Source organism: Stenella coeruleoalba (assembly GCF_951394435.1).
Source record: "Stenella coeruleoalba genome assembly, chromosome: 15".
NCBI lineage: Eukaryota > Metazoa > Chordata > Mammalia > Artiodactyla > Delphinidae > Stenella > Stenella coeruleoalba.
The window spans coordinates 40,107,463-40,135,270 of NC_137161.1; the positions used below are offsets into that span (position 1 = coordinate 40,107,463).

The 27,808-nt window shown below is 37.9% G+C and overlaps 1 protein-coding gene across 9 annotated transcripts in view; it reads right to left on the reverse strand.

The window, feature by feature from the left end:
- The window catches only part of TASP1 (taspase 1), a 244,122-nt gene that overhangs the window by 135,819 nt on the left and 80,495 nt on the right, over positions 1-27,808 (reverse strand). For 8 of the 9 annotated variants that reach the window (XM_079944648.1, XM_079944647.1, XM_079944646.1 and 5 more), the window contains 2 exons: positions 9,633-9,752; positions 4,362-4,440 (listed from right to left, as the gene is read on the reverse strand). In XM_079944648.1, the coding sequence (XP_079800774.1) occupies positions 4,362-4,440; positions 9,633-9,752 (199 nt within the window). The remainder of the gene's footprint in view (positions 1-4,361; positions 4,441-9,632; positions 9,753-27,808) is intronic. The other variant, XR_013831564.1, reaches the window with a different exon arrangement.

The window sequence follows — 27,808 nt, forward strand, 5'->3', positions numbered from 1 at the left end:
TTAACAAACTAAAACTAGAACTACCATACAACCCAGCAATCCCACTACTGGGCATATACCCTGTGAAAACCATAATTCAAAAAGAGTCATGTACCACAATGTTCACTGCAGCTCTATTTACAATAGCCAGGACATGGAAGCAACCTAAGTGTCCATCGACAGATGAATGGATAAAGACGATGTGGCACAAATATACAATGGAATATTACTCAGCCATAAAAAGAAATGAAGTTGAGTTACTTGTAGTGAGGTGGATGGACCTAGAGTCTGTCACACAGAGTGAAGTAAGTCAGAAAGAGAAAAACAAATACCGTATGCTAACACATATATATGGAATCCAAAAAAAAAATGGTTATGAAAAACCTAGGGGCAGGACAGGAATAAAGACGCAGACATAGAGAATGGACTTGAGGACACGGGGAGGGGGAAGGGTAAGCTGGGACAAAGTGAGAGAGTGGCATGGACTAATATATACTACCAAATGTAAAATAGATAACTAGTGGGAAGCAGACACATGGCACAGGGAGATCAACTTTGTGCTCTGTGACCACCTAGAGGGGTGGGATAGGGAGGGTGGGAGGGAGATGGAGGAGGGAGGAGATATGGGGATATATGTATATGTATAGCTGATTCACTGTGTTATAAAGCAGAAACTAACACACCATTGTAAAGCAATTATACTCCAACAAAGATGTTTAAAAAAAAAAAAAAGACAAGGGATAAATGTTGGTGAGGATATGGAGATATCTGAACCTGCATACACAGGTGGTAGGAATGTAAAATGGTTCAGTTACTATGGAAAACAGTATGAAGGTTCCTCAAAAAACAAAAATGGAACTACCATATGATCCAGCAATTCCACTTCTGTGTATTTATCAAAAAGAATTGAAATCAGGATCTCAAAGAGGTACCTGCACTCCCATGTTCATTGCATCATTATTTACAATAGCCAAGATATGAAAACAACCTAAATGTCCTTGACAGATGAGCAAGAAAAGAAAATGTGGTATATCCATATAACGGAATATTATTCGGCCTTTAAAAGGAAGGAAATCCTACCGTATATGACAACATGGATGAACCCAGAAGACATTATGCTCAGTGAAACAGGCCAGTCACAGAAGGACAGACACTGCACAACTGCACTTATATGAGGCACCTAAAACAGTCAGACTCGTAGAAGCAGAGGGTAACGGTGACTGCCAGGAGTTAGCAAAGGGAGAAATGGGGAGGTGCTATTCAAAATTCATAAGGTTTCAGTTGTGTAAGATGAGTAATATCTAGAGATCCATACATCAGCTCATTAAATCCTCATAAATATTAAGATAGATGCTATTCCTGTGGTACAAATAACTCCTTGCCAGGATGTCTCAGCCAGTGAGTGGAAGAATCAGAACAAGAACCTCCCTAGCTCGGCAAATTTCCAAGATGCCGGAACATTAGTCAGAGTTTGCAAGGTCAGCTCCTGCCCCACTACGCTCTTCCCCACTCTCCACTCATTCCTCCCCGCCGTGATTAGAACAACATGCTGGAGTTTATCCCACAGGCTAATGACCACATCGCCTGTCTGGCCTTAGCAGAGCCCTACCCTGACCATAACTATCTTCCCTCTGTCTTTCAATTATCACCTTCCAAGAACTATAAACCTAAAATGTAGGCCAGGTCTCTGGATTTTCTGCAGCAGCCTAAGGCACATGTCTTTTTTATTTTGACCAAACAGTTGCAAAATTCTGTGCTCCACCTTTCTTCTGACGTGGTCACCCAACTCCGCCATGTGTTTCCATCATCAACCTCATAGCAACAGCCCCAGGAGAAACAAGGGTGAAGCAATCACACAAAGTCCCACAGATGGAAGCAAATGGAGACTTGCTCTATTATCCTCAGGTTCTGTAGGCTGATGATGGTTAGTTCTTAAACTTAAGAAGGATATAACATGATGAGCTGGGCATCCAAGTTAAAAAGCTACACTAGATATCATAAACTGGAAACCTAAAGTTATCTTTAGTCATACAAAAAACTATCTTCAGTGGATACAAGATGGGCAAAGAAGGAAATATTCAAGGGGAAGGGAGAAAGACCTTAATTTTACAATTTTAACTTTACCCACCCACTGCCATCTACTTCACAGAATCAAATCTATAGAGATTTATGTGCTCTTATTCCACATCACCAAATTTCAAAAAGGGAGGTGGACAATCCCAAGGAGATTGAATTTCTTTTCCAAAGTGACACAGTGAGACAGACACTCATGATTCCAGCTTCAAGTAGAATTCAGGTCTCCTAACATTTAAATAGCAACCAACCAACTCATGAACTACATACTGACCAAAATTAAAGTCAACACAACACATGATACCAACTGATATTTCTTTAGGAAAATAAAAATGGAACAATGAATTACCTATTTTAGACTTTGGTTTGTTCAAATACCACAATTTTCCATAGACATGGGCCATACTTCATTATGCACAAGCTAATTCCTAAGTATTATGTGTAAAACTTTTCATGTGCCAGCAATATTAAATTAAAAATTAACTCATATTACTACATTATGCTCATTTCTTCAAAATGGAGAGACTGAAAAACAATTTTTTGTCTATTATATTAGTATGGTTTAGATTCAACATTAATTTGTGTTTGGACTTCACCTGAGTGGCTCAAAATCAAATTTTTCCACCAGTGCAAATAATGGATCTGAGTCAGGAGGCTGCTACAACAGGTGGGCAGGAGCTTGGGTGTCTGAAGTAACAGGGTCAGGTCAGTAGAAATGGAAAGAAGCTACAAATATGAGAATGGTACCAAGATTTCAAGTCTGACCAAATAGAATAGTGATGGCAGTAAAAGAGAAAAAGAATACAGGAGAAAGATGGCCAAGGCGTGGGAATAAGGAACGAGGTGTTCAGTTGGGCTGCTGAATCTCATGTGCACACATGACACCCACAGGGATGTATCCAACAGGAAGGCAGAAAGAACTCAGGTGGACTTCAAGTGAAAAGTCCAGAGTAGAGATAGACGTGGAAGCCAATATGTTAAAAGATAACCGCTGAAATCATGAGAACAACAGCAATAATACCAGATCACCGAGAGGAAGCACACAGTGAGATGAAGAAAAGCCGGCAGAGGCCCACACTGGGGTCATTAGCAATGGGAAGAGTCCGTGTGACGAAGGACAAAATGGAGCAGGTCAGGGAAGTAGAAAAAAACCAAGAGAGGTTCAGGATATATTCTGGAGATGGAAAGAAAAGAGTGACTTGTGCCAGAGACCACAGAGAGGCAAGAGTGAGCGGGAGAGGAGGGCTCTTGGACTGGGTGGGTGGTCAGCGTGGTGGGACAGAAAACAACGTGGCAAGAAACTGAAGAGAGAAAGGAAGGAAAGGCAGCCATGTCTACCAGCCTCCTGATAAGGCCTGAGGACGTCGGGGAGAAAGGCCTAGGACTGTAACTTGAGAGACAGCACAGCAAAGGGGATGAACCAATATTATCATGTCAACCATGCATATCAACTACATGAAGAGCTTCAAGTACGTCTGGCAAAAGCATATGAAAACCTGGGTCTAGACAACAACCATTCTGTCCATTAAAATCTACTCCCCACTAATATATATTAAATAGATAACTAATGAGGACCTACTGTATAGCACAGGGAACTCCACTCACTACTCTGTAATGGCCTATATGGGAAAAGGATCTAAAAAAGAGTGGGTATATGTATACATATAACTGATTCACTTTGCTGTATACCTGAAACGAACACAACATTATAAATCAACTATACTCCAATAAAAATTTTTTAAAAAATCCACTCCCCCCAAACATACACTCACTCTCTCTCTCACGCACACACACACACACACACACACACACACACACACACACACATTTCTAAATGAAAACGACTCTTCTAATACAAATACAAAAAAAGGACCTACATTTTATCAAAAGTGTAGATGCCATAAACTACACAGTTTGAAATACACCTTGTAAGTTTTGTCAACATTTTACTCAAGAAATGACCTCTTAGCTTCTGAAATGCCTTGTTACTTTTGTATCATTTTGACCTGAATTTGGTACTATCATGAGTCATTAGAGAAAAAAAATCCATTAAAAATACAACTAAATTTTAGTTAACTCCAAAGTTGTAATGAAAACGTTAGCAAAGCCTTTATACTCTATACTGTGATACTTACGTTATGAAACAATTCTCAAAAGCTCCCAAATAGCAAACATTTTTCAGGCATCAATGTTCTTATCCATGTGACGTCTTAGCACATGCTTTGTGTTTACATAAAAATATGGTTTTCAATCATTAAATGACCTACAAGGTTGAAGTTATGAAAAATGGTCATGAAAGCAGCAAATACCTGAGGTACTCACAGCTGTGGAGTAGGGATTATGAGCTCCAGTATTTTCAGCCCAGCAGCCACATCCATAAAGAGCAGCCTGGGAGGAAAAATAGATAAATACAATATTTTAAGATTATTATATGTAATTACTAGCTTTCACCAGAAGACAGAAATCATACCCATCTAATAAAGCCTCATCTAATAATGATGTATAGCAAATGAGCGATAACCAGAGGCTGTATAAGACCTACCCAAACAATGGTTCTAACATTAACAAAACTATATTTTCAGCTATGTACTAATCTAAAATTTTTCAGAAAATAGCAAAACAAAGTTCTTAGTCTCATCAACAGCAATTTTTTCCTTCCCTGAAAAATCTTCCCTCTATTGTAGTTTGCCAGGTGTTGCTCTGGCTCCTTGAAATCACTGCGGTTGCCTTAAAATAACACTTGTCAAACTAGGTGTGAGTCAGATTTCTTGGGGAGCATGATGATAGGAACCTTGGTTCCCAGATATCCTGATGGTCTGGAGGTTGGCCCAGGGATCAGCATCATTAACCCAGGCCTAGGAGCCCAGAACGCGGGTGGTCCTCCTGCCACGCTCTAGCAAACGCTGCTTTAGGTTTTATTGCCTTTTCCCGGCCTCCTTCGGGATGGCACAACAGGAACTGCAAACAGGTATACACCGAAGGGCCCAGTATCTGCTCACCACTGTGCTAGATTCTGCCAGATAGAAAGAAAGGAGACAAAAAGGCCTGTTCAAGCTAATTGCTTTGTGAGGTGGTGGAATAAATTTATATGTCTGAAACCACCAAGAACACAATAAGCTGCTGTGGTTTTATAAAAGTGTGTGACAATCATTCCTATTTTGTTTCCAACAGTGCCACCCAGAAGGTCTGGATTCACCTCTTCAATATTCACAATGATTTTCTCTGCCTTTGGAAGGGGAATCACAATTGATAACTGTTCCATTCCTTAGAAGCAGAATTAGAAAAACCCTTAGATAGCTATTACAGAGAAATACAAGGAGGCATGGTCAAGAATATTCATTATCACCTGTTTGATAAGAATGAAATACTGAAAACAACACACATTCAATCAGTACAGAAATGGCTAAATAAACATTGGCATAGCAATATGTGGAATTTGTTTCAAACATTAGAAAAAAGGATTAAGTTTCTTTAAAAAGATTTTTAAGAACTATTACAGAAGAAACTCTGAAACCTATTGAGTTAAAAAAAAAAACAAACAGCAAACTACAAGACATTCAGTATTCTCTGTGATTGATAAAGGCAAAAGATACTCCCATAAAATAGTACTGTTATATTCTAGAAACTCACTTGTGAGGACTGGAAGAAGAAGCTTAGACTGAGAATGGTGACCAGACAGACTTCAGCTTTCTATGATATTTTATTCTTTTTTACAAGGACTTCAGAACTAATTTGCTCTAATATTCTACCCAGAACAAGGATTTTCGTGAAATATCCCAGGCACTTCTGATACTGAGAACCTCACCACCTCATGTGGGAACATATACCCCTTCTGGACACTTTCCATTGGTGGAAAGTTCTTCCTTAACTTCCACCCACCAATCCTAGGTCTACTCTCTGGAAATACTTTAACCCTCCCCTAAAGTTCTCCAAACTTTTGAAAACATCTATTCTAATGCCCTGATTCTCTTTTCTCTCTCAAAGAATTTGTGAACTGCTCCCCAAGACATTGAGATGCACACACCCACCCCACTTCCCTAATGACCCTCCTTGAGAAATGATCCAGAGTCCAGGATAATTGGAGGTGAAGTCTGACCACGTTCATGTGATCCACAGTTGCCATCCCCCACTGTCAATGACAATACCCCTCTTAAAAGTAGAACCAAGAACTGAACACAACACCCCTGATATGGCAGACACATTGAAAACACCATGCTTCTAAAACACACAAGAGAGCTGGGTGAGAGTGGCAACTAAAAGCTCTACGGAATTAATTCAACATATGGATTTCAGAATAAAATGGCAGACTTGTGGGATAAGCCATTCCACTGGTAGTACCTAGGCTGGGTGTTGGGTCAGCCGAAGCCTCAGAGAGCATGTGACCTCGGTGGAAGGGCCCATTCTTCCTTCACTGGAAACCCTGGATCTTAGCCCATTGCCCTTTCCATTTCCCACAATTATCTTGACCAGGAGTCTGCACCTAAAAAATAGTAAATATGGCCAAGAGGACACCCCTGAGAAGCCCAGTGGAGGCCATGAAAAGAAGTTTGTTTTACTCTTGTTTCTCCTCTCTATGCTATCTCTCCTATATTTCATGACCTAAAGTTGTCTTCCTTCTTAACCTTCTGAAATTGGTTGGGCTGAGACAGTGTTGGCTAAGATAAAAGAAAGAATCAGAGACTGTCCGTCTCTTATCCACTCCTTTGGATAAAACATAACAACCTTAAGCAGATCTTTAAAAACAAGGGCAACAGCAAAAGGCTTCCTTCTTTTTAGTAGTAAAATTTTATCAAAGCTATTATCATGCAGTAAAAGTAGGTCATACAAATGATGATATTATTATAATTTAATCTTCTCTGGGTCTTCGTTTCCTCTTTTATAAAATGACGACGGTAATAAAAACACCCACCTCACAGTCTTGTAGGCACACTTGCTGCACAGAGCCAGTGATTAATAAACAGCAGGCTGCAGCTGTTATTAGGAGGCACTAGGATAAGCAACTGAAATGAATTATGTCATTTAACCTTCTAGAACTTTGTATGGTAGCTATTTATCCCCATATTATAGTTGTGGAAAGTAGAACTTAACGGCATTGAGTAACTTGTCCATGGGGAGGGGACTGGTGGGGGGGGGGGTGGTTAGAATAAAGTTTTACCTAAATCCCAAATCCACACTCTTAGCCCCTTAACTCAACTGCCTGTTTGTGTGTGGGTAGGGTGAGGGTTAGGGGAGAGTAGAACATAATGACAATAATTTCTCTTTCGTGTCCCGTTTGTAAGTTCTAACCATTACGATAAGCTGAGGAAGCAAACAAGTTCTAATTCAAATTGCCACTTCAGCAGCTGGGTAATACGGGTAAATATGCTAAAATTTTTAAAGAGTTACTTGTGCATTTAAAATGTATATAAGAATAGCTAGTTTCAGCACATTTTAAAAAAATAATTAATCTTTCCTTCTTTAAATAGTTTGCTTGAGTATTTTGTTTCATTCTGTCCTGATCCTCAAGAAGAACGGCTCTTTACCTCCCATCTGATGCGTGCATATTTCTAGGCTTATTGCTTCTCCTCTATCTGAGCAATATAACACGATTAAGCAACTGTGTTTTCCTGTAAGCACCTTTCTTTACTCCTCCACACCCTTTCCTGATTTACCAGCTCTCACAAACTATGCATTCATAAACTAGACAAGTGGGGCAAATCAATATGCAAGGTTTTTTTTTTTAATTGAGGTACAATTGACACGCATTATATTAGCTTCAGGTGTACAAAATAATCATTCAAGGCTTCCCTGGTGGCGCAGTGGTTGAGAGTCTGCCTGCCAATGCAGGGGACACGGGTTCATGGCCCGGTCCGGGAAGATCCCACATGCCGCGGAGCGGCTGGGCCCGTAAGCCATGGCCGCTGAGCCTGCACGTCCGGAGCCTGTGCTCCGCAACGGGAGAGGGCACAACAGTGAGAGGCCCGCGGACTGCAAAAAATAATAATAATAATAATAATCATTAAATATTTGTATATATTGCAAAATGATCACCACAATTAGTCTAATTAACATCCGTCATCATACACAGTTACAGAATTGTTTTTCTTGTAGTGAGAACTTTTAAGACCTACTCTCTTAGCAACTTTCAAATGTGTACGTGTTAAGTTTTACAGTATTTCTTTTTCCAGGGCAACCCCACGTGCAGGGTTCGGTGTAATATCCTGCTAACGTAGTCCAGCACTATCCTTGGTTCTGTTGTTGCTATTTTGCTAGCGAAAACAAACAAAAACCAGTAAGAAAGTCATGGGAATTGCAATGCAATGAAGGCGCCTCTGCTGGCTTTTCTCTCTTTCTCCACCGAGGCATCCAGATCTGATATGCCGAGCTTGGTTTTCTTATTCCAAACTTGATAAATACACAGGGCTTTATAATGTGGAAAAATACCATGACCAGACAAAGGCTTTTTATATTGAGTTCAAAGCATTTCCACATGTTGAGTAATCATTCCTCATAAATCCCCTTGTATGGTAGGCAAAGAGTAGCACAAAATTAATTATTCTTCCCTTCCCCTTCCCACCATAGGACTGTGAGTGGCTTGTCCACAATAAAGGGCAGATCAGGGAACATCACTTGGGGCTTTGCAAAGACGTCCTCCACGAAGCAGATCACTCTGCTCCAAGCGCTAGCTAACCACCGTGTCCAAAGCAACTGTGGCACTGACTCTTCTTCAAACATGGGAGACAAAGCACACAGAGCATGCCAAGAGGTGCTACAGATGCAACACGAGATCCAAGCACTGAGCTTAAGCACACCCTGTGCAACAACTTTAACAGATTCTGTGAGGGTGTCCAATTCATTTGTTCACTCAACAAATATTTATTAAGGCTGTAAGTAATGTGCCAAATTGGTTTATTCCCAGAAAGGTTATTAGATCAAATGGATTGTTAAGTTTCATTCTCAGTTGGGTACTAAAGGCTGGATGGAGATGGGGAGTCAGGGGTGAAGAAGATGTACAAGTGAACAGGGAATAAGCCAGTTGCACATAAATTAGACCCTTCTATCTAGATTTCTCAAGTGGTATCATGTGTTGGTGACTTGGACTACTAGTCAGTCTATAAAATAGCTGAAATGCCTAATCAGAGGAGGGATTAGAGGGTCAAAATGTTACTGTTCCTTGAATGGAGGAAATACAAAATGTAACTCTAAAACTGTTTTTCCACCTGGAAAGCAAGCAGCCGTATAGTCAGGTGCTGGATCCTAAAGAGAATGACATTTACAAAGAAAGAAAATGGAAATGGATGCACATTTATTAAATGTCTGATAAATGCCCAGGCCAGTAGCTAGCCTGCTGAAAGTAGCCAAGCATAGGATTACCAATTATAAAGATCAGGAAGAACCCTATTACTGTGAGATAGGTTTTAATTTTAGAAAGAATCCTGAACAGGTATTTGATGATTTATACTACATAAGTGCTAAGAACAATAATCATTTGTTTTTTCTAAAGAAAAAAAAAAATATCTCTACTGGTTCAAAAACTTGTGGGCTAGAAAATTCCATGTTTCGACTTGCAAAACTAGTTTAAAAACCCCAGAATCACTTACCTGCCCCACTCTCCCTGGATGTTTCAAGGCCAAGCCTCCACTGGAGACGGCGGCAGCCACGTTCCCTTCATGGTCCACGACCACAGCGCCCACCGTGTCCAAAGTGCCTGAGTCATTCTCCTGCAGAGCAAAAGTGGCCAGAGCGTTCGCTAAGCACAGTGTGTGACAATGATGTGACCACACAGCACTTGTCAGGACAATCATGACATAACAAAATCTGAGCTAATCCTTAACTGGAACATTCAGCAATCTCCTGAAATTATTTATTATCAAGTTGACACTTAATCCAGCTCAAGTCAAAACTTATTTTCCACTGTAAGATCCTGAACCAAGGGTGTCTGGTTGCTTTTCTCTAATAAAAAGCCTAATGTGCCTTTCTAAGGGAGGAAGAAAAAAACAATTTAATATAAATTACAGTATATCACCGTGTCTCCTTAATCTCAAGAATTAAGTTCACGATTGAGAATTTATAGAGGAAAAGATCTATGATGTAAGTGAACTAATAAATGTCCTTATTAGTATTTTTTAAATATTATATACAAATTTCTAAAAGTAATATATTCAGCACAATAAATGAAGAGAGTGACATTTCTAGTCTTGGTGTAGACCATGCTACAATTTTCTTTTATAATTCCTTCCTTGTGAGAAAATGGCAAGCTCCCTTCTCTGCTATATTAATAACATGGTTGCCAATCATATGGCAGAAAACTGCACATTCTTGGGAGGCATCTTTGTGTTTCTGTGTATTCCAGGTGCCACATGCTTATTAAGGCATTTCACATGTAGTGACCACAAGCAGCTGTCTCCTACCTCAAAGATTTCTGGTTCACCTGTGCAAGGCAGACAAACTTTACACTGCTGGATAAAAATCAAAAGTAAAGGAAGTGGGAACAAAGTTTCATGAAAAATTATCTTTTTTATGTATTAAAAAGGAGGGCTACTACAGGTCTTTAGGCTCATAGCGGTCATGGTGGTACTCTTACACTAGGGCACTGGTGCCCCAGAACCTGAGACCCCTACCCTCACCCTAACACTCAAGTCTGTATGAAAGAGTCAGGCAGAAGCCCATGTTCAATGAGACCAGCTCTCCCTCCTGTGTGGTTTATGCTCATACTACTTACTGAGCAAGACATCATTTGTGCTGAGGAGGTACCTGCCGGAGTGGTTTTTGAAATACCACATTAAGGCTAGCCCCAGAAAAGTCAATGGGATCCCAAGGCTGCCTCAGAAGCTGAAAAACATTGAAGGGAGTTTTGAAATATTGGAAGCAGAATGCAGACAAAAGACTTTTCCTTAAAGGAAACTAGAAGAGGCAGAGCATGCCACAATGAATATTATATTAAGTCCATTAGGAGAAGGTATATCTAGATGTTTGCATTTCTTTGGTTATTTCTCTAAATTCTAACTCCCCTTAAATATGCTGTTCCACTATGACAGTACTTACTTTGATACAACAGGTGTAACTGACTGAAATGAGTGCTGTGTCCCTACTCTCCCTTTTAACAGCAGCTGGGGAAGACCAGCCAGTGGATCAACATGGCCATATCCCAGAATATCACAGTTCTTCTGGTGGTAGGTTGTCTGACTTTTAAGGATAATTTCCTAACCTGACTGTAAACCTCTGAGGAAAGGTCTGATCCACTGTTTCATTCTGCAAACAGCAGACATTCAGGACATCCTTATTCTTTAAGACAACCCTCAGAATGGGAGAAAATATTTGCAAACAAAGCAACCAACATGGGATAATCTCCAAAATATACAAACAGCTCATGCACCTCAATATCAAAAAAACAAATAACCCAATCAAAAGATCTAAATAGGCATTTCTCCAAAGAACACATACAGATGGCCAAAAAGCATATGAGAAGATGCTCAACATCACTAATTACTAGAGAAATGAGAATCAAAACTACAATGAGGTATCACCTCACATCGGTCAGAATGGCCATCATCAAAAAATCTTCAAACAATATATGCTGGAGAGGGTGTGGAGAAAAGGGAACCCTCCTACACTGTTGGTGGGAATGTAAATTGGTACAGTCACTATGGAGAACAGTATGGAGGTTCCTTATAAACCTAAAAATAGAGCTACCATATGACCCAGCAATCCCACTCCTAGGCATATAGCTGGAGAAAACCAGAATTTGAAAGGATGCATGCACCCCGATATTCACTGCAGCACTATTTACGATAGTCCATCGACAGAGGAATGGATAAAGAAGATGTGGTACATCTTCTAAATGTCCATCGACAGAGAAATGGATAAAGAAGATGTGGTACATATATACAATAGAATATTACTCAGCCATAAAAAGAAACGAAATAGTGTCATTTGCAGAGACATGGAGAGACCTAGAGACTGTCATACAGAGTGAAGTAAGTCAGAAAGAGTAAAACAAATATCGTATATTATCGCTTATATGTGGAATCTAAAAAAATGGTACAGATGAACTTATCAGCAAAGCAGAAATAGTCACAGATGTAGACAACAAACTTACGGTTATCAAGGGGGGAAGAAGGGGTGGGACAAATTGGGAGATTGGAATTGACACGTATACACCACTATGCATAAAGTAGATAACTAATGGGAACCTACTGTTTAGCACAGGGAACTCTACTCAATGATCTGTGGTGACCTAAATGAGAAGGAAATCTAAGAAAGAGTGTATATATGTATACATATAACTGATTCGCTTTACTGTACAGCAGAAACTAACACAGCATTGTAAAGCAACTATACTCCAATAAAAATTTAAAAAATAAAAATAAAATAAATTTGGAGTGGGCTTCCCTGGTGGCGCAGCGGTTGAGAGTCCGCCTGCTGATGCCAGGGGACACGGGTTCGTGTCCCGGTCCGGGAAGATCCCACATGCCACGGAGCAGCTAGGCCCGTGAGCCATGGCCGCTGAGCCTGCGCGTCCGGAGCCTGTGCTCCGCAGCGGGAGAGGCCACAGCAGTGACAGGCCCGCGTACAGCAAAAAATATTAAATAAATAAATAAATAAATTTGGAGTAAATAAAGCACATCTGTATCCCTGGTGTAACAAAAGCAAGCCCAGTAAGTGACGATATATGCCTTGCCATTCTAACATCAGTCTTCCATCTCCTTTTCTCAAGATTCAATTTCATACAAGGCCAGAGAATGACACTATCTTAGGGAAGATTAACAATAATCAGGTTTACTCATTTGGTATAGACTAAGTGGAGTCTGTCTTCTTTGGTAGATAAGATGGAATTATCAAAGTAAAGAAATTCATTGGACACACTTTATTCCAGAAAAGAGAGATAATCCTAAAGCCAAATGTATTTTTAAGATGAACATTTGTTTCATTTTTCTAAGAAATAATTCCTAAATCTTTATATCCTTGTAACCTCAGACAGAGATTGTTTCTTGTTCAGATGCCAAGTCTTATGTCATCTACAGGAGGGCTTCTCAAACTTTAATGTGCATACAAATCAACTGGAGAATCTGTTTAAATGCAGATTATGATGGAGTAATCTAGAGTCAGTCACGACTGTACATCTAAAAACCTCCGAGTGATGCTGATGCTACTGCTCCATGGACCCTACTTTGAGAAACAAGGTCTGATAACATCCCACAAGGTCATTATCAGCCAGATGTCTGCTCTACTCATTCTAAGGCAAATAACTTTATAGGCACAAATCTGCTGAAGGAGAAACTTAAACCACCTAAGACCAACATTATGTCAGCATAAAAGATTTAAGCTCTATCTTGTTCAACTACCAACTGGCAGCATATCACCACAACCATAACACCATGGACATACTACAAAGTATTTTAAAGTATGATCTTATTAATCTTACTGGTTCTTTTAGAAATAGACAACTCTCATGCAAATAAAGAGGCACTATAAAATAACTTCCCTCAAAAACAGCAACAACAAAGTCAGGAAAGGGTATTCTTTATTAGTTCTTTTTTTATTCACTGTGACTGCTGATCCTACTCAAACATTCTATAAAGTAGAATCTTACTGAGGGGACACATAACAGATACACAATGATATACATTATCTGTAAAACAATTCTCTTAGCATTTCAATCAGGATATTGTGAACTATAACTCTTATCCCTAACCAAACTACTACAGAAAGCCACAAAAGGATTATACATAGATGGATTTACTGTAACTTGTTTTTCAAAAATGAAAAATCAAGCGAAAAATAGAGAATCCTGTTCCAAATTAAGCTAAATATTCCTAATGGCTTGCAACACCTGCAAAAATCAGAATTACTTCATAAATATTCAAGAATTAGTTCACAGATTTCACACACTGAAAAGCAACTTGAAGGATGATGAAGTAACATTTAAGCATTTTTATGAAGTGCAGATAAACTGAGTGAAAAACACTGGTATTTTGGCTATAATAATTTCACAGAGCTCGTTTGTACAAGAATGAAATCTAAGAAAGGCTAAAAACACACAATGACTGTTATTATATAGAGCTGCTATTATACTCTTACACTCCATAAATACTTAGAAGTACATGCACCACATAGATACACATGGACCTATTGTCCCTGACTGAAACATGCTAGTTGCATTAATTTTTTAGATAAAATTGTGACTAAAAAGCAGTGGCATAAACTATAGTTCCCATCAGAATAAACACATGTATATAAAGTTGGCATAGAGATTGCATGTGCTATGGAAAAGACTAAAATAAAACTTTCTTGAAGTAACCAAGGATCTAGTAATCTCTGTTGGGCTTAATGTCAAAAGTTTTCATTTTTCTTGCTCCAAGTTGGAGATGGCTATTACACAGTTATTGTAAGAATTAAATTAAGTAACATATGTAAACTAATAAATCCATCAGAACAAAATGTAGGTACTTTCCACATGAAAATTAAGCCTCTAACCTGAACTCTGAAACCTGCCAAGAGACACCATCTATCAGTTACTTATCTCATTAACTTGGTCTTTCTTCTGTACAGAATTACTCAAATATCAAATAGCTAAAATATAAGAATAATATCTCAAGTGTAAAAGCGCATCCTGAAACTGATGTATGGTGGGATTATTCTAATGCAATAATAATACGTTGTTGTTGTTTTTTTAAAGATACCAAACCTTCCCAGTACACCTCTGTTAGGCTGAAAGCAACATTATGATTGGCCTGAGCTTCCACTTGAGAAACACAGCTGACTTAACGCCCTCTGTGACAGCACAGTAACTTCAGCATAAAGCTTTACCACCTTCGAGCATCCTAAAGATGGAATGATACCTCTGGCTACAAGACACTTAGATCTGGCTCCAGGTCTATCTCCTAAAACCAGCCCCCTACAGTGGGGCCACTGTGGGCTCAGAGTATATCAGCTGTGTGTGTAAAAGAAGTACAATTTAGCGAGAATTATCTACTTTCAAGTATCTGGCTTGGCTGAAACCAAGGAAAATTTGGATATAAGAATATCCAGTGACCCTTCAGAAAACCACCCTTCTGATGTCCAATACTACAAATGATGTTTCTGTAAGCTACAGTCATAATGTCTATTTTTAAATAATCCTTGATTTTCTTTGCTTAATAAATATGCATTAAAATTTTTGCAGCACTATATAATTAGTGCCAAATGTATCTAAAACAGAGAAAACAAATATATTATATAAAAATCTCTATTATTAATTCCCTAAATCACTCAACTCTGAAAACAGAAACATTTTCATCTCAAAATAAAAATAAAGTGTGTTAACAATGCTTTTAAGGGGCTTTAATATATCTGGATTACAGCTTTAATTATAAATTCATATCATAACAAGTTCCAGAGGATTACCCCAAAATTCCAGACTCTCAAAGGACAATGTTTTCCAACTGGCAGAATTCCTATATAGTGTTCTGGTGGCTAATCTCAGTTGTTGTTTTTCTTTTAATAATCTTATAAATAATGAATTATAGATTTTTTTCTCTTCAAAATGGAACCGTTTGAGAGCCTCAGTGTACATGTTGAGTGAGCACGTGTAAGTGATGGTAGAGACCAGATGAACATACTCATGACTTAGATTAGTACACAGTTGAACAGTAAAAACCACCACAATGATAGCTTTACACAGCTTTAAATCATTTTTACTCTTATTCATATGTTGTTTAATTAATATTATTTATTTGAACTCATAATGAACCACTGGTTAAGGATAGCAACCTAAGATATACTGGAGTTGAAATAAAAATTAAGGAATTTAAGAATGATGATAATTCTGACAAGTTCCTTAAGATAATATTAACTAGATCATTAAATTGCATCCATTTGATAAAAACACTTATAGAATACATCTCAATGACTTAAAATCAGTTTAAAAATTAATGATGAATATATCTAATTTGGCTTCTTGTTTTTCTGGAATAAGTATTACTCACAATTTTAAAATTCTAAATCAAAAAAAATTTAATTCTAAATGAAATATACACACCTAGCTGTGACCCAGCAACTACAGCCCTAAATATTTATCCAAGAGAAAGTAAAATATATATGACAAAAGACTTGTCAAGAATGTTTATAGCACCTTAGTCAAACTGCAAGAGTCAAAACCTGGAAACAACCCAAATGTCTATCAAGAGGGGAATGGGTCCACAAACTGTGATACAGGCAACAGTGGAGGACTGCTCAGCAATAAAAAAGAACTAGTGATATGTATAACAATATGGATAATCTTTTAGATGTATGCTGAGTAAAAGAAGCTGGACACAAGAGAGTACATAACATATGATCCCATTCATCTGAAGTTTTAGAACAGGTAAAATTACTCTATGGTGAAAAAGAATCAGAAAAATAGTTGTCTTGGGAAGGAGGCATGGACTATGAAGGGGCGGGAGGAAACTTTCTAGAGTAGTAGCAATATCATATCTTGTTACATGGTTGTATACACATATCAAAATTCATCAAATTATACACTTAAGATTGTGTGTGTGTTGCTGCTTGTTAAGTTTTACCTTAAAAAAAGAAATCAACAGCTGATGTATCTATTTTAAAGTACACAACCAAGAATTCAAAATTTTGCTAATAAATAGCAAAATTTATTTGCTATTTATTAGCAAATAAAATGGCAAAACTTCATGTAAATCAAAATTAATAGTCTTTAAAAATAATAATGGTTAGGGACTTCCCTTGTGGTGCAGTTGTTAAGAATCCACCTGCCAGTGCAGGGGACACGGGTTCGAGCCCTGGACCAGGAAGATCCCACATGCCGCGGAGCAACTAAGCCTGTGTGCCACAACTACTGAGCCTCCACTCTAGAGCCCGCGTGCCACAACTACTGAAGCCCACGTGCCTAGAGCCCATGCTCCACAACAAGAGAAGCCACCAAAATGAGAAGTCCATGCACCACAACAAAGAGTAGCCCCCGCTCACCACGGCTAGAGAAAGCCCGTGCGCAGCAACAAAGACCCCACGCAGCCAAAAATAAATAAATTAAAAATAATAATGGTTATTATTAGAAGGTCAAGATTGGGTTTTAAAATCTGGCTATATGTTATTTATCAGAGATACACTTGAAAAATAAGGATATGGAAAAGCTGGAAGTAAGAGGACAGGGAAAAGAGAGAGAGATACCAAGCAGGTACCAATCCAAACAACGTAGCTATATTAACATCAAGAAAATTAAGTTTTAAGACAAAAAGTTAATAGAACTAAAGGGTTTCTATGTGATAAATACTGAAAGTTTAGATACACCAGGGAGATATAGTAATTCTAAATTTGTATGTACCTAAAATAAAAAATAGCCTCAAACGTATGTAAAGCAAAATCAGAGCAACAAACAGAAATCAGCAAACCATAATACCTCACAATGAGATATTTTAACACATTTCTCCCAACTATGAATAGGTCAAATGACCAAAATAATAATAATAATCAGTAAGAAATAGAAGAACTGAACAGCGTATTAAAAAGCTTAATTAGATAGGCATTCACAGAATTCTGCACCAATTAGACTGGAAGCATTCTTTTCAAACACAAATAAATACTTACAAAAATTGACCATACATTAATCCATAAACTAAATCACAACAAATTTCAAGAAACATTATCAAGGCACAAAAACAGAAATATAGATCAATGGAACAGGATAGAAAGCCCAGAGATAAACCCACACACATATGGTCACCTTATCTTGGATAAAGGAGGCAAGAATATACAGTGGAGAAAAGACAGCCTCTTCAATAAGTGGTGCTGGGAAAAATGGACAGGTACATGTAAAAGTATGAAATTAGAACACTCCCTAACACCATACACAAAAATAAACCCAAAATGGATTAAAGAACTAAATGTAAGCCCAGACACTCTCAAACTCTTAGAGGAAAACATAGGCAGAACACTCTATGACATAAATCACAGCAAGATCCTTTTTGAACCACCTCCTAGAGAAATGGAAATAAAAACAAAAATACACAAATGGGACCTAATGAAACTTAAAAGCTTTTGTACAGCAAAGGAAACCATAAACAAGAACAAAAGACAAACCTCAGAATAGGAGAAAATATTTGCAAATGAAGCAACTGACAAAGGATTAATCTCCAAAATTTACAAGCAGCTCATGCAGCTCAATAACAAAAAAACAAACAACCCAATCCAAAAATGGACAGGAGACCTAAATAGACATTTCTCCAAAGAAGATATACAGATTGCCAACAAACACATGAAAGAATGCTCAACATCATTAATCATTAGAGAAATGCAAATCAAAACTACAATGAGATATCTTCTCACACCATTCTGACACCGGTCAGAATGGCCATCATCAAAAAATCTAGAAACAATAAATGCTGGAGAGGGTGTGGAGAAAAGGGAACCCTCTTGCACTCTTAGTGGGAATGTAAATTGATACAGCCACTGGGGAGAACAGTATGGAGGTTCCTTAAAAAACTACAAATAGAACTACCATATGACCCAGCAATCCCACTACTGGGCATATACCCTGAGAAAACCATAATTCAAAGAGTCATGTACCACAATGTTCATTGCAGCTCTATTTACAATAGCCAGGACATGGAAGCAACCTAAGTGTCCATCAACAGATGAATGGATAAAGATGTGGCACATATATACAATGGAATATTACTCAGCCATAAAAAGAAACGAAATTGAGTTATGTGTAGTGAGGTGGATGGACTTAGCGTCTGTCATATGGAGTGAAGTAAGTCAGAAAGATAAAAACAAATACCATATGCTAACACATATATGTGGAATCTAAGGAAAAAAAACAAAACAAAACAAAAGATCATGAAGAACCTAGGGGTAAGATGGGAATAAAGACACAGACCCACTAGAACATGGACTTGAGGATATGGGGAGGGGGAAGGATAAGGTGACAAAGTGAGAGAGTGGCATGGACATACATACAATACCAAACGTAAAATAGATAGCTAGTGGGAAGCAGCCGCATAGCACAGGGAGATCAGCTCGGTGCTTTGTGACCACCTAGAGTGGTGGGATAGGGAGGGTGGGAGGGAAGGAGACGCAAGAGGGAAGAGATATGGGAACATATGTATATGTATAACTGATTCACTTTGTTATAAAGCAGAAACTAACACACCATTGTAAAGCAATTATACTCCAATAAAGATGTTAAAAAAAAAAAAAGAAAAAGAAACATTATCGAACAGAATACACTCTCTGACTACAATACAATTAAGTTAGGAGTCAATAAAGGTAAATAAAATTTAAAAATTAAGAAAGAAAAAAGTACCTCTAAATAACTTATGGATCAAATAAGAAATCTAAATAGAAACAAAAATATTTAATAATGAATGATAATAAAAATATTACATTTCAAAACTTGTGAGAGATATAGTAAAAGTAGCACTTAGAGGGAAATTAATACCCAAAATATTAATATTAGAAAAGGAAACAAAATTAATAAGCTACGTGTCCAACTAAACAAGTTAGAAAGAGAATAAGATAAACACAAGGAGAAAAAACAGAGATAAGATGAAAAATCAATGAAAGAGGAATAAACACTAGGTGAAAAGATCCAAAAAGGAATAAAATAAATAAAAAGGAAAAAGAAGGGCAAAATTGATTCTGTAACAAAACAATTTGTGGTTTTAAACCTCAGCAAAGGCCTGGCCCTCCTGCCTTCTCCTCCAGTATGAGCCTTGGCTCTTCCGGAGTAACAGCAGATACTATTAAACTCCACACTATAGATGGCATCCTGACTCGCTTGCACTTCATCCAGTGCAAATATTGCTCTCTCCTCCCCTACCCTTGCCCCACATCAAAACGCTGCCCTTCTTGAAGTCCCAGGGCCTCAGTAACTCCAGAAAAGGTCTCCTGAATCATTTCCCATCCACATGGGGGCCCTGGCCCTAAAAGTACAACCTAAACCCCTGTGTGTAAGACTTTTATACACTGGCTTGTTCTAAGCTCTTTGGTGGCTTGTCTTCCCCCACTTCCACCTGGAAGCAGCAACTAACAAAGTGTCATAAGATAAATACTTTTTAATTGAACCTCATCAATAACTCAAACTTCTTGTCCTCTGAAACTGCACCTTGCTCAATTTTTATGCACAATCCAGACTCAGCCTATCCAAAGTAGTTTTCCTATAACCTCACGTTTCTCTGATTATTTCATATTTAGATATTCCCTGAATGTAATGCTTTTGCACATCACTCCTAAGTGGGTTCTGTCTCAAAAGCACATCCTTAACCAACTGCTGAGAAACCTTTCACTCGTCCCATAGTAACCAAACTAAAGTCCAGACTCGTTTCTCACAATGTGGAAGTGATCTTTATTTCAGGACGTTGTGCATGCCCTTTGGTCTACTGTTCAAAACAAACTTCTAAGGCTCTTACCATCAAACACTAAGCCTCTCACTTTATCTATAAAGAAATGATATATCCTTATATTGGTCACACACTCCACCGTTCAATGTTTTCTTTTGGTAACACTTCTTTACTGCCTTCCCAACCCCTTAAATCAATCATCTGGCACCAGATCACACTCCTCGTTTTTGACTAACCAATTCAGTTTCTTTAATTCCAGACTGCTTTCCTAAAAGCTCTAAATAATTAATACCCGTACAGTATTTGAGTCTTAACTTCACTTTTTCCACTGGTCACCCTTCACTATCTTAAACTCAGTCACTGCCGTCTGGGAAACATGTTCAAGGGAGAAGGAGGGAATTGAGATTATCTGGCAGTTTCACTTCATAGAGGCGCATATATGAGAGGACTTCAACCACACAGATAGCGCAACACGCTACCAGCACACACACTAATAGGCTATGAATGTCATTACCTGGGCAGATTAAAAAACACATAAATAAATGAGCTAAGACCTTGCTAATTAAATAGACAGCAACAAAGTCTCTTTAATAAGAACAGGCAACCTTTTGCAATTTAGTTGTCCAATTTGGCTCTTTCCAGGAACACCTGGCCGTGGTCTGGACCTCTGGTCTTTCATTTCAGAGCTTACATTTACCTTCTCGGGATAAAATTACACTTTTTCTTTTAAATTCCAGAGCTCCAATGGCCTTTGAACTGAGTCTTAAAGCAGTGGGGAATAACAGATAAAGGACTCGAAGGTAACTTGGACAATCTGGAGTCTATTCCTGCCAATGAAACACCATGACAATTGGGATGGGTCATTAACCTGGATTTAAGTTCCACCCTCCCCAGATTGAAGAACAATAACTGACACCGACTTTAATAACACAGTAATAAGTTACTTTATTTGATATGAGATTTCTAAAGCAATATTCATTTGACCGTATAATTACGAGTATACTCACAAAAATAGAATTATTCAAAATCATAAATATGTAACAACTAAAAATCAGCATATTAAAAAGCAAAAAGGAGCCAGAAAATGCCCATATACTTATTTATTTTTGTTCCTCAATACATTAAAATCTTATTAGAAATCAGAGATCATTCTTTGATGTCAAAGAATTACAAAGAGTAGGAAGGAGCTAAGTATATTCTAGGATGTAAAATACAATCTAAACTAATCATGATAGTACTATATCTTAGAAATTCTAACACCATTCAAATTAACCTCAATGATGTTTTCAGAGATTCCCAACACTCAAAAGCCTGTGTTTAATGCAAATAACCACCAGGACAGGCCCCACTCACACATACTGTGTTTCAAAACATTCTCCTCATTTGCTTCTAAGTACAGTTATTGCAAACAGACGTTCAGGGGCAGCTCTGCCTGTGTACTTACTTCCTCTATGGTCTATTTTACTTTGCTAAATTCTGTGGACAGTTGAATCCTATCGGCTGTCGTGCCCCCACTGGGGATTACAGGCTGTCGAAAATAGAGCTTGGTTTGACCAGCAAAGTGCACTATTTTGGTTTTTGAATACCTAAAAATGGAACATGTATTGCCACCCATCTAGATGGTCTCACATATTTAGGCTACCTGCCTGGCCCCCATAAGCATTTGGGTTTGAAACCACTGTCCTGCAGAAACTCTGTGGTGCTTCTCACAGGCTTCTTCTAAACTACGGCTTTCTCTTTCTCTCTACAGTTATGTAAGCCCTACTCTTTATCCAAGCCCCAGCTTAAATTCCACCTCTTCCATAAAGCCTACCAGGTGCTTATGGTAATTTATCCATCCTGGTAATTCCTGCAGCTCTCACGGATGGTTTCATTCTTCTGGCGCATACCAAATGGTATGATTTCCCTTTATTGTTTAATTCCTCTGGACCAAATGGGCAGGGCCTCTCTATTTACTCCTAAAGCCTACTTAAAAATCTGTATATAAATAGTACTCAATAAATGTTTGCTGGTGATAATGTTGAAGTCAAGGTAAAATAGGTACTGGAAAAAAACAAAAACAAAAACAAAAACTGAAGATCCCATGAGGCCATGACCTCTGGTAGAAACTCCACTCAAAGCCTGTGCACTCCTCAAGGTCACCTGCTAGTTCCTCATAACCTCAGGTGACACAAATCAATGGAGCAATGAAAATGGAGCACTGCCTATCCCTTGAGCAAACGACATACAATGACCGCAGAAGAGATGGCAATGCTTGTAAAATAAAAATGCTCTCAACACAGAAAAGAAAAAAAAAAAGCACAATCACAAGCATCATAGACTTGTCTTAGCTTGCAAGGCAATCCCCATTTCCATTCTGTCCCCTGTCCCTCCTCAGAAAATCACACCATCAAAATAAACAGGTGCTAGAAAATGGGTAGGAATTTTTGTTAAGGTGAAGGTCTATTCTTTTTCCTAGAAAATGACACATGGTCTAGGAGTACACTTGTAAAACAGGCATTTTACCTGCATAACAGGAGAGGGACTTGGTCACGTTTCTCTAGATGGCTAGATGGGCACGCCCCCTTGTGGACACTTCCTGACTCACCTCTGGAATGGTCAGCTGCAACTGCGAGCTGTTTCTAAGAAATTATTTCCCTCACTTACTCAATAATATTATTATCAATAGTAATATTTCAGATAACCAAACTCTTCTTTCATTACATCCCCAAATACAAGCTTGTTAAAAGTGAGACATAGCTTTGAACTAATGTATGCTTGAAGCAATTAAAAGATTCAAACTTATCTTGAAAGACCATAAGACTTAAAATTGAAGAAAATAACATACACTTTGCTCGCTCAAAATTAACATTAGAATCATAGGCTGTAGATGTTTAAGTTAGTAATATCAATTGAGTAAAGGCATTGTTTCTAGGCACTGTGATAAGGATAAAAAAACAAAATGCTCATGCTTCCATATGCCTGCATAGGTATGATAAAATAATCACACACCAATCTCAAAATGTCAAAGGTAGTAGATAATTCAATTCAACAAGTATTTATTGAGTGCCCAAAAAGGAATGGGTTTTGATCTGGGTGGCATTTGAGCTGGTCCTTAATCCAAAGGACTTGGATTCAAATTTCAGTAGGTGGAGAAGTGGCTGGTATTCCATTATTAATTATCATTTATTCCACAAAGAGAAAGAGACATGAGGAAAACTTAGAAATAAGAACTTTCAGCAACTCCATGAAAAATCAAATACAGAAATGTAGTTGGTAAGAGAAAAAAAGACTATTCAGAAGAGAAATAATGCAAGAGTAGGCTGGGGTCAAGTTTCAAGAGGGTTCATAAAGTCAGTTCTACAAACTTTGGGTTTTAAGCTACATATAGTAAAGATTCTATTAAAGTTTCTCTCAGAAGAAGGACAAGACCAATGAAGGTATTTTTAAGGAAATGTATCTTGGGATAATACACAGAATTAAAGAGGAATGGAAAAAGGCTAGAACCAGGGAAGCCAGTTATAAAGATACTGCAACTATCCAGCCACCAAGGTAAAAAGGTATAGACTTGAGGGTGGTAAATATATCAAAAAGAAGCAAGCAAAAACAAAACAAAACAAAAACTAGTGCCTGTATTCATTAAACCAATTGAGTACTTATTATATGCCAAGCTGAGAAACCATGGCAACCAAAACAGATATAATCCCTGTCCTCCTGGAACCTGCACTCTAGGGAAAGAGAAAGACATCAAATAAGCACACTCAGAGAGGCAGCTGGAGCAGCACGACAGTTTAAATGACAGGTGGGAGGGGGAGAGGCAATATTCCTGGGATCTGGAATCATAGGGACAAAGGACCTGACTCAGGCAGAATCTTGACAGTGTGACCCAGACTGAGAGTAAAAGAGCAAAAGACTGAAACGAAAGACAGGCACCTGCTCTTATCGAGTCCTGTGGTCTCTGTTAAGGGGCCTATACTTTATTCTTAAGAGCAGCTGGAAGTCACTGAAGTTTAAACAGGGTCATGACAAAATCAAATTGCACTTTTAAATGATTCCACAAATGCTGTGTATAGAACTGACTGGAAAGGCAAGAGCAGACGGGTTGCGATGCTACTGCAGTCATCCAGGAGACAGTGATGAAGCTTGATTCTAGACATGCTGAGCTAAGGTATGACATGAAATGTATAATAAGAAACTGGAACAGTTCAGGGCCTGAAGAGGGGGGTGGTAATAAAAACTTAGATTCATCCATTCAAACACAGTTTCATTAAATGGGCACTGTGTCAGGTACCTGTGGAAAATGACAATGACCTGGAGACAACTTCTGGAATAAGGAGAAAGGAGAAAAGAGCTCTAGGGTACCTTCAAGAGAGCTAAATGAAAAAGACTGGACATGAAGTTATTAACTGAATGCAATCATGTATATAATTACTAACTCCTCTAGAACGTTCTATGTTCATTTAAGCAACGATTACTAAGCAGCTTTTCTAGGCCCACTGTGACAAATTAGGCAGAAAAAGCAATGAGTCTCAAATGCTGGCCCAATACCTTACACACCCCTGAAGATTTTCATCAGTATATTGAGAGTAGAGCCTAAAAATTGAGTTTTACAACTATCCCGATGAAGATAATGGCCAGCCAGGTTTAGCATACACTAAAATAAAGGATCTCTCAATGAGAGGATCAAGAGGTTTGGACAAACTCCATGTCGCCAATGATAATATATTAGAGAATTATCAAGCTGGAAAGAATGATGGTAATCACTTGGTCCAGCATGCTGACTTTACTGCTGAGGAAACTGAAGTCTAGAGAGACTCCATGTTTGCCCAAGGTCTCTGGACTAGTTAACAGCAAACCTAGACTAGAAATCCTGGTCTACTGCACCCCATTTCAGCCTGCCCTACTTCCTCCACTCCTCAAGTAATCCCAGCCCAGGTCTTGAATTCTGAATAGTTTCTGGCATCTGACTTTTTATTCAAAATGTTCTAGGCTGATTGCAGAAGAGGTGGGCCAATCAGGCCTTTGAAAACTCCAGACAGTTTTCGTTCAACCTAATTAAGCAGTGGGTCTTATCTTCTGATCTTAAAACATCCTTGTTATTGATCCGTGTGTGTGTGTGTGTGTGTGTGTGTGTGTGTATACACATTTGTCTTCTCATGTATTGGTCTATTCTGCTGGCCTTATTAGCTACACATGTGTCTACACTACTACATCTGTGATGGGTCAACTCAGGTCATTAGTACATGGTGATATCATATGAGGACATATTTAAAAGTCCTGACTTAGAATCTGATGCTCTTAACATCATGGTCTGAGCCAATTCCCAGACAGGAAGACTTCTATCTGTAGCTCCAATGAAATTCCATTCACTGGAGGCATTTCCTTTTAGGAAAGCTATAATATGGTGATTTGCACATTATATACAAGATCGGCTGAGATTATCTCAATGATAATGAAGGAATGCTCTTTTTTCCCCTCCATTGATTCTGTTAAACACCAAAATTTAGAGGAGGCTCTACAGAGCTGATGAATAGTAAAAGTGGAGGGAGGATTTACAAGTCTGAACATATGACGTCAACCTATAACAAGTCTGGAAAACCACAGGTTACTTCCCTTACAAAATAAAAACAGCAGTTAAGGTCTGCTAACAGATTTCTTGCCTCACTCTTATCTCACTTATAACTTTAAAACTCAGTATAAATTTAAGGCATAGCTTCGTAAGGGTTTAAGGAAGACTCGGGAAGAAATCCAACCTACTAGCTATTGAATCTTTATATGAGAACTTAGAAACTTTTTCTGAAACAGAAGAAAAAAAAAATACTGCAATTGTCCAGCTATCAGGGGTTGAAAGTTCTGGATTTGGATAACTGATGAATTGACATAAAGTGCTGCAAACCACAGACATTTAAAGAAACCCCATGGTGGCGGGGGGATGAATTGGGAGATTGGGATTGACATATATACACAAATATGTATAAAATAGATAACTAATAAGAACCTGCTGTATAAAAAAAATAAATTAAATAAAATTCAAAAAAAACAAAAAGACCAACTTCAAAGTTGAAAAAGAGGTTTAAAAAGAGTCCACCTTCTGCATATGGAACGTGTATCTAAATAAACTTGCTTTCGCTTTAATTAATTAATTAAAATAAAAAGTGATTTAAGGAAATGGAAAAATAAATAAATAAACCCCATCAAATTATACTGCAAAGGAATAATGGTCATCAGACTGTATAACCTACATAAATGCATGAGGTGGTGGTAATCTAGTAATACAAGTACTTAAGTTACTGACTTACTGATTTACCTGTTAAGTCTTATAGGCTTAATCAGTAATCAAGATAGCCTTAGGACAGGAAAATATAATTTTTAATATATTACTTACAATTCAAATAAATAATTTCAAATGGAAGATAATCACTCCACAGGATGAATTTAAAGTTTTATTTTTAAAAAACCCACAAATATATAAAGTATATTTCTTTATGTAGAAGGCAAAGAAGTTTCTTACTTCTGTTTACTCATATATCTATGCATTAACCAACTTTTTGAGAAACACGGAAAGACTCCAGATCAAGTAAATGTCTATAAAAGACTAATTACTCCTTCCTCTGCACACATAATAAACATGTACACAAGTACAAATAGAACAATCTGATGAAAACATGTTGTTTTCTGTGCATTTATTTCCTTTGATCTTAACCTACCTCTCACCCAAAAAATAACAGTGATTTAGTATGATACAGTTAAGCGTTTATATAATAATTTCAAGATGGTGGATAAAAGGGAAAAATGTTACCCACAATATACTTCAAAAGAATAGAATATATTTATGTGAAGCACACAACGCAAGGCCCAACATTTTCTTTCTGAAACATGTGGCCAATTTGATGTCCCTATGTGGTGGCTAAAGAACACAAAATTAAAAGTTGTAGAATCTCTTTAGAGTGGTTTTCAACACACAACACTGTACAAAGCATTGCAAGATTTTCTAAACTTGTTCATTAGAAATTGAAGAATGAACGATTCACACAATGGAAAAGGTCTGATTATCTTTCATTTCACCACCCTATACAAGTACTGCTTTACCTAAAAACCAATGAAATTAATTGAAAACTTAAATTACTTCATAAAAGTGGTGAGACAAGGCAAAGAATTTCATGTACATCCAACTGTAAAGTCTGTTATTAAAGAAAAAGACATGGAAACTATTTCGACAATATGCTTGTGAAAAATGAAGGGAAAAAAAAGGCTTGAAACATCAAAAATGCTGAGATCAAACAATACCCCCAACCTCTTTTAATACTCTAAGAATAAAAGAGCCCCTTCTAGTAATATCCAGGGCTAGCTGTTTGAAACTGGTATTTATGAAATCTAGATTATCCTGTGCATTGGGTCTGTTTGTTTTCCCAAAGTATCTCCTCTTTGTAGCAACTCTTTCTGTTATGTAACACGGTTATGTAACAATT